At 50.9% G+C, this 14,296-nt stretch overlaps 11 protein-coding genes across 11 annotated transcripts; 7 read left to right on the top strand and 4 right to left on the bottom strand.

Moving 5' to 3' along the window:
• Positions 1-78: 78 nt before the first annotated feature.
• NEDG_02006 (26S proteasome regulatory subunit N2) lies at positions 79-2,739 on the top strand (the record flags this gene model as incomplete). The annotated part of the gene is made up of 1 exon (XM_067689424.1): positions 79-2,739. The coding sequence occupies one exon, from the start codon at positions 79-81 to the stop codon at positions 2,737-2,739; it is 2,661 nt and encodes an 886-aa protein (XP_067544721.1).
• A 166-nt stretch (positions 2,740-2,905) lies between these two features.
• On the top strand, positions 2,906-3,811 carry NEDG_02005 (deoxyhypusine monooxygenase; the record flags this gene model as incomplete). The annotated part of the gene is made up of 1 exon (XM_067689423.1): positions 2,906-3,811. The coding sequence occupies one exon, from the start codon at positions 2,906-2,908 to the stop codon at positions 3,809-3,811; it is 906 nt and encodes a 301-aa protein (XP_067544720.1).
• A 165-nt stretch (positions 3,812-3,976) lies between these two features.
• Positions 3,977-5,092, bottom strand: NEDG_02004 (minor histocompatibility antigen H13; the record flags this gene model as incomplete). The annotated part of the gene is made up of 1 exon (XM_067689422.1): positions 3,977-5,092. The coding sequence occupies one exon, from the start codon at positions 5,090-5,092 to the stop codon at positions 3,977-3,979; it is 1,116 nt and encodes a 371-aa protein (XP_067544719.1).
• Positions 5,093-5,253: 161 nt separating this feature from the next.
• Positions 5,254-6,195, bottom strand: NEDG_02003 (uncharacterized protein; the record flags this gene model as incomplete). Its single annotated transcript, XM_067689421.1, has 1 exon — positions 5,254-6,195. One exon carries the CDS (start codon positions 6,193-6,195, stop codon positions 5,254-5,256), a length of 942 nt encoding a protein of 313 aa, XP_067544718.1.
• A 74-nt stretch (positions 6,196-6,269) lies between these two features.
• Positions 6,270-6,827, bottom strand: NEDG_02002 (uncharacterized protein; the record flags this gene model as incomplete). Its single annotated transcript, XM_067689420.1, has 1 exon — positions 6,270-6,827. One exon carries the CDS (start codon positions 6,825-6,827, stop codon positions 6,270-6,272), a length of 558 nt encoding a protein of 185 aa, XP_067544717.1.
• A 67-nt stretch (positions 6,828-6,894) lies between these two features.
• NEDG_02001 (uncharacterized protein) lies at positions 6,895-8,655 on the top strand (the record flags this gene model as incomplete). Its single annotated transcript, XM_067689419.1, has 1 exon — positions 6,895-8,655. The coding sequence occupies one exon, from the start codon at positions 6,895-6,897 to the stop codon at positions 8,653-8,655; it is 1,761 nt and encodes a 586-aa protein (XP_067544716.1).
• A 743-nt stretch (positions 8,656-9,398) lies between these two features.
• On the top strand, positions 9,399-10,442 carry NEDG_02000 (uncharacterized protein; the record flags this gene model as incomplete). Its single annotated transcript, XM_067689418.1, has 1 exon — positions 9,399-10,442. The coding sequence occupies one exon, from the start codon at positions 9,399-9,401 to the stop codon at positions 10,440-10,442; it is 1,044 nt and encodes a 347-aa protein (XP_067544715.1).
• A 28-nt stretch (positions 10,443-10,470) lies between these two features.
• NEDG_01999 (ubiquitin-conjugating enzyme E2 A) lies at positions 10,471-10,938 on the top strand (the record flags this gene model as incomplete). Its single annotated transcript, XM_067689417.1, has 1 exon — positions 10,471-10,938. The coding sequence occupies one exon, from the start codon at positions 10,471-10,473 to the stop codon at positions 10,936-10,938; it is 468 nt and encodes a 155-aa protein (XP_067544714.1).
• A 16-nt stretch (positions 10,939-10,954) lies between these two features.
• On the top strand, positions 10,955-11,335 carry NEDG_01998 (uncharacterized protein; the record flags this gene model as incomplete). Its single annotated transcript, XM_067689416.1, has 1 exon — positions 10,955-11,335. One exon carries the CDS (start codon positions 10,955-10,957, stop codon positions 11,333-11,335), a length of 381 nt encoding a protein of 126 aa, XP_067544713.1.
• A 331-nt stretch (positions 11,336-11,666) lies between these two features.
• Positions 11,667-13,013, bottom strand: NEDG_01997 (ATP-dependent RNA helicase DDX18/HAS1; the record flags this gene model as incomplete). The annotated part of the gene is made up of 1 exon (XM_067689415.1): positions 11,667-13,013. The coding sequence occupies one exon, from the start codon at positions 13,011-13,013 to the stop codon at positions 11,667-11,669; it is 1,347 nt and encodes a 448-aa protein (XP_067544712.1).
• A 123-nt stretch (positions 13,014-13,136) lies between these two features.
• Positions 13,137-14,255, top strand: NEDG_01996 (uncharacterized protein; the record flags this gene model as incomplete). The annotated part of the gene is made up of 1 exon (XM_067689414.1): positions 13,137-14,255. One exon carries the CDS (start codon positions 13,137-13,139, stop codon positions 14,253-14,255), a length of 1,119 nt encoding a protein of 372 aa, XP_067544711.1.
• Positions 14,256-14,296: the final 41 nt, after the last annotated feature.

Below are 14,296 nucleotides of genomic sequence, written 5' to 3'. Positions count from 1 at the left end.
AGGGGTACGGTTGGAACAGGTGGGGGGCTGCTTTAGACTTTTGTGTTCATAAATTTACTTTTGTTTTTCTCTGCATTAATGGAAGCCATTGCTCTTGTTCCGACAATCGAGAGACTTCTCCTACAGGGAAGCAGTAAGAAGAAGCAAGAAGGCATTGCTCTTATTTGGGACCACATTGGAGTGATTGGGAGTCTTTTATCCAACGCCCTTCCTCTTCTCAAGCCAGAGGAGATGCCAGAAGCTGCGGAGGACATTCATCTTCTTTCCTCAATGATTTACTTCTACACCCAAAGGTACACCGAATGCGTTGAACAGGCCATCCTCTCGGACAGTGCCTGGTTTGTTGCGAGCGAGAGGCACCACCCCTCGCTTGGCCTTTACTTCAAAGAGTCCAAAAACAGAGTGCTTGGGACGTACACTGCACAGATTGGCAGCGGGGTGGAGGAGCAGCTCAAACAGTTCGTTTTAAAGCTTGCAGGCAAAGAAGAAAAAGGCAACTACTCGCTTCTTGGTCTCTTTATTTCAACCAAGGACCACCAAGCAATTGAAAGCTTCCTTAGCGCCAACCGAGGGGTCCTCTCGGATGACACGACGTTGATGTTCATTGTTGAGGGAGCAATGCGGGAAAAGTTCTATCCACAGCTTCTCCAGACGATTAGCTCGGTCTGGGAGGGAGAAAGGCTTGAAAGCTACTCACAGTCGTTTTTCCGGGCTCTTTGCGACAGTTACATCGTTACAAAAAACGAAGAAAAGCTTATCTCACTGCTAAGCTACCTGGGAGAAAAAAGAAAAGAGGTGTGTCTTGGGCTGGCCTTCATTGTTCACGACAAGTCGCCCATCCTTGCCCAGAAAGTGTCCTCCCAGATAAAGGACGCGCAAACCTACTCGCTCCTCAAGGGGCGGTTTCAGTCCGAGATGTACCAAAAGTTCCTTACGGACAAGATCCAGACAAGTTTTGCCCTTCTCACAGACCTTTCCAAAGCCCAGAGCTCCAAGCTCTCCATGAACCACATGGCTCTAAGCTTCTGCAACAGCATCATGAACTGCCGAACGGCGAATGACACCTACCTGAGAAAAAACCTTGAGTGGATGCGGCAGGCTAAAAACTGGTCCAAGTTCGTGGTTGCCGCCTCTTTTGGGTGTATCCACTCAGACAATGAAGACCCGTTTGAGGTGCTCAGACACTACCTCCCCCAGGCCTCAACCAAGGACGGAGAAAAAGACGACCCTGAAAGTGGCGGCTCTCTTTTAGCGCTCGGGCTTATCTGTCTCAACACTCCAACGATTGCAGACAGCTTCCTAAGCAGCTTCTTAGATGCGGAGCTTGAGGGCAGAAGAAGCTACATCCTCCACGGTGCCTGCCTGGCCCTTGGTCTGTCCAGGCTTGGGACGGGAGATGAAAGCACCGTTGAAAGGTTCAAAAACATTCTTTACTCAGACACGGTCATAGCCTCAGAGGCAGCAGCCTACTCGATCGGCCTGGTCGGTGCAGGACACTTTGACGCAGGCCTCGCCTCAGAGATTCTGACCTATGCCAGGGGAACGGAGCACGAAAAGATATCGAGGTCGGTGAGTGTTGGTGTAGCGCTTACGTGCATTGGAGCAGCTTCATCGGGGGCCTCAGAAGGTCTCTCCTCCCTGCTTGAGGAAATGCTTGGGGACATGAGCCCAATTGTCAGGTACGCCGGTGTTTTGTCTCTTGGGTCCTCTTACGTTGGCACGGGAGACCTGTCGATTGCCAGAAGGCTTCTTTCGGTCATTAGCACCGATACCTCAGAGGACGTCAAGAAGGGGGCCGTCTTTGCGGTCGGCCTCGTTCTTTCAAGCCAGAGGGAGGCGAGCCACTTCACTGGCGGGAAGGCCAAAACCAGCGAGCTCTGCAAGATTTTGGAGCCGCTCGCACAGAGCCACTCTCCGTACGTCAGGTCGGGGGTCGCCCTGACTCTGGGCATGTTCCTGGCAGGCACCGGGTGTGTAAAGGCCCTGGAGCTAATTGAGGTGCTGATGTACGACACCTTCCCATGGGTGCGGCAGCATGCCAGCATTGGTGCCGGCTTCTTATTGATGCAGCTCAATGTCAGAGATGATCCTTTTTACAAGCGGATAGTTAACCACATGCACGGGATGACCCGGAAAAAGAGCGAGAGCGGTGCAGCACGTTTTGGCGCGCTTTTAGGGCGGTCTATCATTGATGCTTGCGGGCGTAACGGTATTTTTTCCATTTACGGAATGTCCGGAGATCTGTCAACGCGAAGTCTTTGCGGTGCAATTCTTTTTTCGCAGTACTGGTACTGGTACCCCCTCGTTCCATTCATTACCCTGGGCATGCGGCCTAGCCTGCTTTTAGCCGTTGACACAAACCTGAACCTAGTTGAAGATTTTTCAGTTGAGATAGACGGCCCAGAGAAGCCGTATCTGATAACCACGCTTCTTCCAGCAGAGGGAAAGAAGTCGCACAAGCGGTTCAAGACCATGCCTCTGTCCACAGACAAAAAGCCCGAGGAGGAAGTGCCTGAAGAAAAGCCTTCCCAGGCTCAGGAGGAAGAGGCCGTTGAGGAAAAGTTCCATTTAGTCAAAAACTTCAGCCGCCTAACCATGGAGCAGAAAAAGCGGTCTCCTCTAGCCGGGTCGCCCTCAGTGCTTTTTTTCGCGGCCCATCAAGCGCCCCAGGCACCTGAGCCCTCCCACCAGGCACCAGAACCTTCCCAAGCACCTGAAGCACCCCAAAACCAACAATAAATGAGCCAGTGTCTCCTCCACAACCCACCACACCACAACCCACACCACAACCCACACACAACCCACCACACAAGATACGCTTTTGGGGCTATTCCGAACTAACCCTTTCACTAACCCGAACGATCACTGACCCATAAGAGGCTTATCACTATTTTGCAAAATTTTCATGAGCAGAGAAAGAGAAGCTGAGGCCGTGGAAGGATTTGGGAAAATACTGCGCGATGAAACCTCGCCCCTGAAAATGAGATTTAGAGCACTCTTTGCTCTTCGCAGCATCATTACTAACGAGTCTGTGCTAGCTATCATCAGCGCGTTTGCAACTCCCTCAGTGCTTTTAAAACACGAGCTTGCCTACGTCCTTGGACAGATGCAGAACAGAACAGCGCTCCCCTTCTTAGAAAAAGTACTTCGAGATGGCTCCGAGGACGAAATAGCTCGGCATGAGGCGGCAGAAGCTATCGCTACGTTTGGCGACCAGAGCTACTTGCGCCTCTTGCAAAAGTACTCTTCCGTAGAGGTGGCCCAGAGCAGAGCAGTGGCTGAAACGTGCGAAATAGGCGCCCAGCTTATCTCAAACGGAGGCTCCAAAGAGTCTCGGTACGGCTCACTTGACCCGGCGCTTTCGGCCGAGCACCAAGACCTTGGGCACCTAAGAACCATCTACCTTGACGAAGCACTGTCCCTCTATGAGAGGTACACGGCAATGTTCGGGCTAAGGGACCTGGGTACTGCAGAGGCCGTGAATGTTCTTGCTGAAGGCTTTTACGGGAAGAACCGCTCAGATCTCTTTGAGCACGAGATAGCCTTTGTGTTCGGGCAAATGTCCCACCCTGCATCTGCCATCCACCTGGCCAAGATCCTAGCAGACGAAACACGGCACGAAATGGTCCGCCACGAGTGTGCAGAGGCTCTTGGGTCAATTGGAACCAAAGAAGCAGAGGATGCCCTGGTCGCCTTTAAAGACGTCAACAACCGCATCATCCGAGAAAGCGTTGAAGTAGGCCTGGACATTAAAGAGTACAAGTTCTCAGATGCCTCCCTAGAGTACATCGTTGAAAACCTCAAGGACTAGGTCCCAATCAATGGTACTGGTCTGGGTTTGGGCCCTGATAGTAATAAATGGTACGGTACGGTATGGGTGGTACGGTACGGTATGGGCGGTACAGTGGTACGGTAGCACAGCACAGCACAGCAGTACGTTAAGTTGTTTATTGGTTGTTTGGCAAACGCAACACTACTAGCTGGTGTATTCAATGAACTCCTTTTGCTTCTGGTGGAGCATGGCACCAGCTAGGGTCGATGCAACGATGATGGGGCAGATGTACAACAGTGCTGGCTGTCCCGCCTTGAAAAACAGAACAACCCCAAAGGTAACAATCAGGGAAACGATGTACCCAAGGAAGCCCAGCCTGAAAACCCACGGTGCTTGCTTTTTCTCGGAGAACTCTCGGGCCACGCCAAGGTACAGCCCAGGCACGACAATGTCTCCCAGACCAATCATGCTGGCGGCCTTTCCCGCCTTGGTAAAGACTATTTTTATGGGAAGGTCTAGGCCCTTAGCTACATCGAGCATAACGGGGGTGCAGAAGACCCAGAAAATGTCGTAGATGAAAAGAAGGCTTAGGAGGAGGAGGACTGTTTTGGTCGAGTCTGGCTTCATTTCCTGGAGCCCTGAGATGGTAAAGCCTGCAGCTACCAGGTTTGCCATCATTGGCTGCTTTCCTTTGATGTACAAAGAGTTAATGCACACCGAGGTGGCAAAGAACAAAGCATTGGGGAAGGTAAGCAGTTCATCTGCCACCTCTGAAAGAACTGTTCTAACTGTTTGGAAGTAGCCTACTTTCTGGGTACTGGAGGCTGTCTCGGGCTCTGTTTCGGGTTTGGGTTCGGGTTTGGGTTCGGGTTTGGGCTCGGGCTCGGGCTCTGTCTCAACCACGGCCTTCTTTTTCTTGGTGGCCTTTGGCTTCTTCTCAGGCTTTGCAGCGACTGTGACTGTGGCGGGCTCGGCGTCTGGGACAGTTTCGGGGGCCGGGGCCGGGGCCGTAGCTTTCTGTGGTGGAAGGGTGTTTCTTACCAGGCCCTCGCGGACCATGCGGTACACAATGGTCAGGGCTCTGTAGACAGAAAGAACGCCTGCAATTGAGAAAAACACTCTGAAAATGGTGTTTAGCATCTCTTTAGGAATTATCTTCAAGGCAAGGAAAAGGCCTAAAAGCGCAATGGATCCGAAGACTGGGAAAAGCTTTGCATCGTTAGCAGACATTACCTCTCTTGGCTCTGTTTCTGGAACGGTCTTTGTTCCTATCCAAAGAAGCACTGAGGAGACTGAAATAAGAAAAACGCCACTTAACATATAAAAAAATATTACCAAAAGAATAAAAAGCCTTGAAGTTTATTTGGCTCCCGCCACAGTCCCCCTGGGTGTTTGGGTTACTGTCCTGGGTGTTCGGGTTACTGCTTTGGGTGTTTGGGTTACTGTCCTGGGTGTTCGGGTTACTGTCCTGGGTGTTCGGGTTACTGCTTTGGGTGGACAGACTGAATTACTGCCCTGATTGTTTTCCGGGTGTCTTTAGGGTTAGAGGCCTTAATTAGGCAAAGCTTGGTGAGGTGGTTCAGGTTGTCGGGTGACAGCTTTCTGATAAGCGCTCTCAGTGGCTCAGGGTTGCCGGGTAGTTCTGCTAAGACGTCTTTGATGGCGGCGATCGGCTCTTCTCCTTTGATGGCTCTTTTAAGCTCGTTCTGGTAAAAGATCTCTTCCTGCCACTTCTTCAAAGACGCAGCAACCATATCCCTGTCCCTGCCGTGGTGGTTGTACTCCACAATCGCTCGGTTCCTCTTGGAAAGGTGCTCGGTGTCTATCTTTTCGAAATTAGATAGGCTGTTGTTTATCTGGGCATTGACCAGGATCAGGGTGTCCTTCTCCGTCGGGTGGATCTCCCTGAGCGCCGAAACAAACGCCTCGCCGTCCCGAGCCACTGCCAGCGCCAGGTTGTACCTCCCCTCCTCCCGCAGCAGCAGGTCGGCCTCAGCCTCGACCATTTTCCGGCACTCTTTAAGCTCGGCGCTGTAAACCGGCCGGGCCTGGTGGGCCAGAGCCAGGGCAGCTGCATAGTTTACGAGCGTGTGTCTGGTTAGGTTAAGAGTGCGTCCTTCATTTACAGCCTCGTCGTAGCGGTCCAGCGCAAAGAGCGCCTGCATCCTCAGCGCTGACCACTCCTCAGACTCTTTCCTCCCGGCGGTTTTTAGGCACGCCTGGTACTTCTTTAGCTTGTAGTAGCAGTAGGCCTTAGCCACCGTGTTGTTCTTGGCTCTACCCAGAGCCTTGGCAAACTCTTCTAACTTAATTAAGGACACAACCTTATCCTCCTCGCTCGCTTCTTTGTGCTCGAGTATTTCCTGGTACCGCTTCTCCTGCAAAAGCCTCTCAAGGCCTCCACGCTCTCCGGGGGTTTCCATCTTTAAAAAAAGAAAGGAGAAGGTTTATTCTTGGCGCTGGGGGAGGTCTGTTTATTAATATTAGCAGCAAGTCTTTACTTCTTGCTCTTTCTTTTGCGCTTTCTTTCAAGAAGGATGTCCATCGTCATGTCAAAGACTTCTTCAACGTTTTCACCAGTGTATGCTGAACACTCAATGTATCCCTTGGCTGAGATTTGCTTGGCCATGTCTATTGCCTTCTTGGTGGGAATCAGGTTCTGGTCCTCTTTGGTTCTTAGGTCTGCTTTCATGCCAACCAGGATCTTTGGCGTGTTTTTGCAGAAGTGCTCAATCTCGTCCTTCCAGCGGTCGCCAACGCTAACAAAGGTCTTCTTTGAGTTTAGCGCAAAACAGACGATGATTAAATCAGTGTCGAGATATGAAAGAGTTCTGATTCGGTCGTAGTCCTCCTGACCTGCCGTGTCCCAGAGGTCCAGGCGGATCCGCCTCTTGGTGAGCTCGTCGATGTAAGGAATTTCGCTCCTGTCAAAGACTGTGGGACAGTAGTCGCTCAGAAACTCTTTGGAGACGTATTTATGAAGCAAGCAGGTCTTTCCGCAGCCTCCATCGCCCACAATAACTATCTTTTTTACCGGGTCTGTCTCTTCATGCATCCTGATCGAAATTCTGCGAGAATTAATTTCTTTTTGTTTAGCCAAATAATTTCAATTATTTTCAAGAATGCCAATACGAGGGCTAGACCAGGAGCTAACAAAGGGAGGCAATTTGCACACACCCTCAGTGGAGATACTGAAAGATGGGATAATTGGGGTAGATGGTGGATGGTTCATCCGGAAGTACTTCAACACTCTAGGCGCACGGACGCCCCCCCACGGGGGGGAAGAAGCCAGGTTCTTGCAGCAGATCCGAGGACTGGTTGCGACACTTGGGCGGATAGACTGCAAGGTCGTCTGGATATGGAGCGGCATGGCTCCGAAAACTGCCATCCAGAAGCCAGAGGGGCATCGGGTGTCTCGGCTCCAAAAAAGCTATGCCCGATACAACGCCTCTGCGCAGGGCGGCCCCGAGCACGACAGCGGAAAAAGCATCCTATCTACCACGGTGCTTGCGGTCCAGGTGGAGCAGTCTGTCACGGTGCTTCTTCGGGGGCTGGGCGTTGAGGTGATTTATGCCCCGTATGCTGCAGCCGCGCAGGGGGCGTACATGACCAGGCAGAAGTATTTGACCATGTTTTTCGGGTCGACAGACTACTTTTTGTTTAACGGTGGAGAGTCACTGATTACCGACTTTTTCTTTACCAATCAACATCCATCTCAGAACGCACCACAAAACACACCACAGAACACACCACAGAACGCACCACAGAACGCACCACAAAGCACACCACAAACCATGCATGCGCCCTCAACCGCGCAACCTGTGCCTGTGCCTTTTAAGATAGCGGTGGCTAGCAGGTCCTGGCTGCTGAAGAAGCTTGACCTGGCCTACTTTAAAATGTCGGAAAGCTTGCTATTGATGGGGTGCGAGTACTGCTCAACCGTTCCGGCGCACAGCCTCAACTTTAGGTTTCGGACGGTTTTGGGGGCGCTGGCCCTGTACGGGTCAGCAGTTAACTACATCAGGGAAAAGAGCGAAAGTAGCTCAAAAAGCTACCTTGAAGAGTTTTTAACGGCCAAGGCCTGTGTTGAGTACCACCCAGTGATTAACGAGCATGGGAGCGTTGTCTGTCTCAAAGAAACTGATGTTCCCTGTGATCTTTCCTCAATTTTTGGCAAAAAACTACCTGACGAGATCTATCTCGCGTTTTCCAAGGGGGAGTGCTCCCGGGAGTACATTTCAGGGCTGGCCTTTGAAGAGGTGCGGGTTCTTGGCAGTGAGCGGGTTTTAGCTAGCTTTCAGCCAATCGCTAACACTCTATACAAAACAGGGGTTAGGATGCGGTGCAGTGCAGTGGGCGGGGGCACTAAAGAGGTAACAACCACCCGGGAAACACAAACACTGGCCCAGGCAGCAGGTTCTCCTCTGCTCCCGATTTCAGGTATTCCAATTTCCGTGCAGTGGCTAGTTCTTCTTTTAGCCAGGAAGGATGAAAGTCTTCTAAATAACATATTTGTGTTTAATAACACCTTCACCAGTGTACCCCCGAACGAAGACGTTGATTGGGAGGTGGTCGAGTTCACTGAAAGCGTTCGGCTGGGCACCGCGCTAATCACCGACGCGCTCAATCACGGCAGAGAGAAAGTCATTGATGAAACTGTCTCAATTGATCCTGTCAATGGGTGGAGAATGGCACGCATCCTAAAACAAACAAAGGAAAGAAAAGACGCTGAGACAGCGCCCAGGCCTGAGCAGGCAGGCGATCTTAAAAAGAACCTGAACTTTATCCAAAGCCTTCTTTCTCTTTTGGATAAAAACGCCCTCGCCTCTTTAAAGCTCGTCCAGGACCTCAGGGCCCTGGCTGCGTCCATAGACGGGAAGTAGCCAATGCCTGGCGGCTGTTGCTCTGGGATGACACCTCGTCTTTGCGCGAGAGCCCCGGGGCCCTGATAGGTCCATCTCCAAATCAAGTTTCAAGGGGACGATATAGTCTCACCCCGATCAAACAGCATGCATCTGCTCGGGCTAGTAATCAGCGTCGCCAGTTTGGCCTGCTTTGCGAGCTGCACAGCTCTAAGTCCCCTTAAGTTACTCGCTGGGGGCGGGGCGCTAAAGACGACCTACCCCCCAAACGCGGTCAATCCCAGCGTAAATAACTGGAGCCCCGTGATAACCAAGATCCAGGACTGTCCGCAGTGGGACATGGACAATGAGAAAGAGCACCAGAGGCAGCTTCTGCACCTCCCGGGCCCTCCAGATCCCGACACTGTTGATCCCTCCCTCACACTAGGCTATGGAGGCGCCTAGTCCCCCATGCACCCCTATCTATCTATGCAAAACCTGAAATCTCAAACTTTCGAATCCCAAAACCCGAGATCCCAAAACCCGAAAACCCGAAAACAAACCTTACACTGACAATTCTTCGTACAGTACAGTGTTGACCGGTGACTAAGCGTGTGGGTGGGGTGGTAGTCATCAACGGACAGCAATCGTGACCGAAACAGTGGCCGAAACAGTGGCCATGGTGGGCAGAGACAAATAAAACATCTCCTTGAAGTTAGCATAGTCGGTGGAGGCGGTTGGTGGGGTGCACCATTTGGACCCGAACCCAAATGCAATTTTTTCACATGGCCAGAGACAAAGAGAACAGAAGCACCATCAATAGCGGAACAGAAAAAGATCGGGTGCGTATGGTGGAAGAGAACGAATACTCCACCGACGAGGGAGAGTTTGAAGTTTCCAAGCGCCCAGTGAAAATGGAGCTGCAAGATGACGTGTACCACATCCACGAACAAATAGAATTAGAGTGGCCGTCTCAAACAGTGTGCATCAGCAACAAAGAAAGCAACACAATCTACATTGGGTCCTTCCCCAGTAGCGAAAGCAAAGAAAGAGGAGAAATACTGAAGCTTTCGGTAGATCTTGATGAAAAAACACAAAAAACCACAAAAACCCGAACAGCCAAAGTGTCCTGCCCCATCAACCGGATACGGAACACCAACAACAACGTGTGCAGCATATCTGACCAAACCCTTTCCCTTTTTATTCCTTCGTCCCTTAAGAAAATAGATGAGCTTTCCATAGGCGGGGGGTATGCGCTAAGTACGTGGAACGATGTTATCTTTTATGGGAACGGTGGCGAGGTGGTCAAAAGAGACAGCTCTACCAAAACAGCCTCTTTTTCTCTTTCTTCGCCCGAAGTCTTCTCTTTGGCCGCGCTCTCTGAGACAGTGGCTGTTGCAGCAACCCAGACCCTTACACTCACCGATTTCAGGGCCAATGAATCACGGGAGTTGTTTGTATCGACGTGCGACATCAATGCGGTGGCCTACAACGGGGAGCACCTTCTTGTTTGTGGGGATGACGTAGGTTTGCTGACACTGGTAGACTTGCGGGGAGGTGGAGCACTTGAGCAGATCACTTTCCACGAATCGCCTGTTTCTAATGCAGGCTTTGCGACACGGGACATCTTTGCCACCAGCTCTGACTGTGAGGTAGTGATTTGGGACACAACCTTTACCGATGAGTGGGAGCATCACAAGTACTTGAGCTTTGTGCACCAGGGCCAGGCTTTCTACAAAGACTTTCAATTTGTTCATGAAAACACGCTTATTACCACGTCATCTGATGGCTTGTGTGTTTTCAGTCCGAAAACGGAACTAGAGGAGTAGAATAAAAGCACAAATTTTTTACTTGGCAATGTCAACGCCGTGCAAGCGAAAGATTATGCGAGACATGAAAAAGCTCCTGGAGGAGCCTCTGGATGGAATTCTAGCGACACCAAGCAAGAAGGACATCAAAGACTGGCGGGCAGTGATTTTTGGCCCAGAAGACACGCCTTTTGAGGACGGGGTGTTTGAGCTAAAGATTAGCTTTACAGAGACGTACCCCCAGCACCCACCAGAAATCTCCTTTCTAACCAAGATCTTTCATCCCAACGTCTATGCGAATGGGGACCTTTGTTTAGACATTCTTAAAAACAGGTGGAATCCGGCCTACGACGTTGGACAAGTCCTTCTCTGTATCCAGTCGCTTCTCAACGATCCAAACACAGACTCACCAGCCAACTCCGAGGCCTCAGAGCTTTACCAAAGAAATCGGCCAATGTACATTGATCGGGTCAGAGAAACCGTTGAAAAGTCATGGGTATCTAATGCCAGCCTCTAGCTCCAAAATTTTTAGCATGGGGGGATGGAACGAGCGGCGTGTGTTCCGGCAGCGCAAAATACAAGAAAAAGAAACAGAGCGACGAACCCATCTGAAAGAAGACGCGCTCAAGGACCTGCAGGGTGCAAGACCGACCAGTCTAGAAGAAGAAGCCCCTCTTCCTGCAGTGCGCAAACTGCCTCTGCTTGAACAGCTCAAACAGGAAAACGAGGAAAACCGGAGGCAAAGACTAATCGAAAACGAGGAAATAGACAAGCGAAAGACCGAGAAGCTTCAGCAAAGAAAAACCTGGAGCAAAAAGTTCCAGCAAAGAACAAGAAAGGGCCAAATACCCCTGGATCATCGCATCAACTACTCTCTCAAGAAAATCAAGCAAATGAAAAGAGAGGAGATGTAATGGGCTGAGCGTGTTCACCAGTTGCCACCCAACCCGTCCAGATAGTTACGGGCCAAATATAAGGTTACGGGCTAAATAAAGCCTACCACTTAACCTTAACCATACCATACCATACATACCCAAATAAAGCCTACCACTTAACCTTAACCTTAACCCTTACCATACCCAAATAAAGCCTACCACTTAACCTTAACCTTAACCCTAACCCTAACCCTACCACACACACACCCAAATACAAGGTTGCCAACCCAAAACAAACCCGCCCACCCGCACCATTCTTTATCTAGTCTGTATTTATTGCCGTTTCTTTTCATCCCACACCCACAGCCCATTACTTCCTTGAGGCACAGATGGTTAGATCGATGTTGGGCATTTTGGCAAACCCGAAGGAGTTGGCTATCTTGTTCAGCTCTATCTTGGAGGCATCAAAGACCTTTTTGAGCTTGTGCCCAGAGTATGCCTGGAGGTAAGACTTGAGCGCATCCCTTGCGCTTTTTTCGAGGTAGTAGTTGCTGCTAACCGTTTTAACTAGATGCTCCGTAATGTTTTGCGGCTCTGCAAACTCCCACTCTTCAACAACCACCCCCATTTGCTTGAGGTACTTGATAAAGATCTTCTCGTGCGGGAGAAGGAAGAGAATGGCTTTCCCCGTGTTTCCAGCCCTGGCCGTTCTCCCGACCCGGTGGACGTACTCTTTCGGGTCGGTGGGCGGGTCGTACTGCACAATCCAGCTAATCCCCGGGACATCCAGCCCACGCGCTGCCACGTCCGTACTGAAGAGAATCTGCAGGTCCCCGCTGCAGAAAGAGTCAAAGACCCGCGCCCTCCTGTCCTGCTTGACCCCGCTGTGCAGGAGCCCCACGTTAAACTTGAGCAGCATAAACAGCTCTCCGTGGTACATCACTGACGCGCAGGTTGAAAAGAAGACAATTACTTTTTCTTTGGTCCGCCTCAGCAGGGAAAAGAGCAGCGCAAACCGCCTCTCCTCCGGACAGAGCACAAAAGACTGCTCCAGCCCTATGGCTGTAACCCGGTCGTTTGTTTTTACCTCAATCGTCGCATGGTCCTTAGCTAGCCAGGTTTTTGTCAGGGAGTTGTTGGTGGAGGTAGCGCTGAACATAAGCGTTTGCCTCGCTTTAGGCAGACTGCTGAGAATGGCTGTCATGTCCCTTTCAAAGCCTATGTCAAGGATTCTATCTGACTCGTCCAGCACAACCATTTTTATCTTCTGGAGCGACAGCCCCGAGTTAATATGGTCCAACAGCCTTCCGGGGGTGCAGACCAGAATTGAGGTGCCGCTGGCAATGTCTTCTGTTTCGTGGGCTCTTCTGGTTCCACCAATTAGGAGGGTGGCGTCTGTTCCAGGCACTTCTTTGAGGAGGGTTTTGGCCACGCGAAATGTTTGCATGGCCAGCTCTCTGGTTGGCGCTACCACCAGAACTCTTGGGGTTTTGACATCTTTGGTCTTTCTAAGCATCTCTACGGCGGGCACCAGGAAGGCTAGCGTCTTCCCCGATCCAGTGTTGGCCACCCCCAAAAGATCTCTTCCCTTCAAAGTCTCTGGAATGGATAGTTTTTGGATTTCGGTTAAAGATGATATGTTCATTGCTGCAAGGCTCTTTCTAACTGTTCTGGATAGAAACGGTGCATCTGTTTTCAGTTCTTTGCTTGCCGCCATTGCAAAAAAAGTATTTGCTGCGGTTCTGGTTGGTTTACGATGTTCCGGGTGGTTTAGGCTACTGTTTTGGCCTTGGGTGGTCTTTGCCATAACAACTACTAAAACACATTCGCTCTGTTGACGATGGATCTGCAGCAGAGAGAGAGCGCAACAAAAAAGAGAAAAGCATTTGAGGCCTTTCTGGGGAAGGAGCCCAACATCCACCCCGAAGGAAAAAAGAAAGAAGCCGTTGAAAAGATCTTTTTCTTCTCGGACGAGCAGTTCTCCGAAATATGCGAAGATCTTTTTGAAGAGATAGATAGAAGACAGGGCGAGCACACCCATGCCCTTGCACCAGTTCCCGAGTACTCTGCCAAAAGAAACGCAATCAGAGGCCAGCTGTCATACCTTGAGCGCGCTGAAATGCACTCTTTAGTTGAAGACACTCTCCTGGTACTCCGGCACAAGCACCCCCTCCACCCAGGCGACCGGCTCGAGTGCCTCAACCAGCTTGTTGAGGACCTCCAGCAAATAGTTGCCAGCAACACGCCGATTGAGTCGCCGGCCACGCACATGAAGAACCTGGACCGGGCGAGGCAGCGCATTGATGCACAGCCAGACTTTCTCTCCAAAACAGAGGCTTTTTTGGGCGTACTTCCCGAAACCATTGGCGACCCCTCCCCCCAGGTTGAAGAAATCCTTGGGGTTCTCCGGGAAAGCATTACCCGGGAAAGAAAACGCTCCCAGCACCAAATCGTGGTTGTCTCGGATCTTTCAGAGGCGCTTGCTAAAGTCTGCAACGCCTCGGGCTGCGAGGCCTACCTCCAGCAAATCAAAGCGCATGCAACGATTGAAGACCACGAAGCCCGGAAAAGAGCCCTGACGCAAGAAGCTATCAAAGAATTCATCCGGCAAACGAAAGAGGCGCCAGCACCAACTCCCAGCCAGGAAGCCAGGCCGGTGGAAGCCGACCCCCTCAATGGCGCCATTAGGCGCCTAACCGACATTTTTGAGGAAATAGAGCAGTGCATTTCTCATCCCACAACTTTTGCCAATTTAAGGACTGCAACCTTACTTTTATCAAAAGAAAGGCCGGGACTGATTGCCGCAGTTAAAGCCTCCTTCCCAGACATGCCAAACTGTGCAGCCCATCTTGCCAACCTTCCCGTTTCCATTTCCGTCAACAAGGAAGAAGATGCTCTTAGCGTTGCAGAGCTCTTCTACTCGGCAGTTATTAGAACCCTTGAAATTGTCAAACGGTAGATTACAGGTTCTGCTTCTTTTTTATCATTCCTTTGGTAAAA

Source organism: Nematocida displodere (genome assembly GCF_001642395.1).
Source record: "Nematocida displodere strain JUm2807 chromosome Unknown 11, whole genome shotgun sequence".
Lineage (NCBI taxonomy): Eukaryota > Fungi > Microsporidia > Nematocida > Nematocida displodere.
The sequence above is the reverse complement of the archived record's forward strand: the minus strand, read 5'-3'. Positions and strand labels throughout refer to the sequence as shown.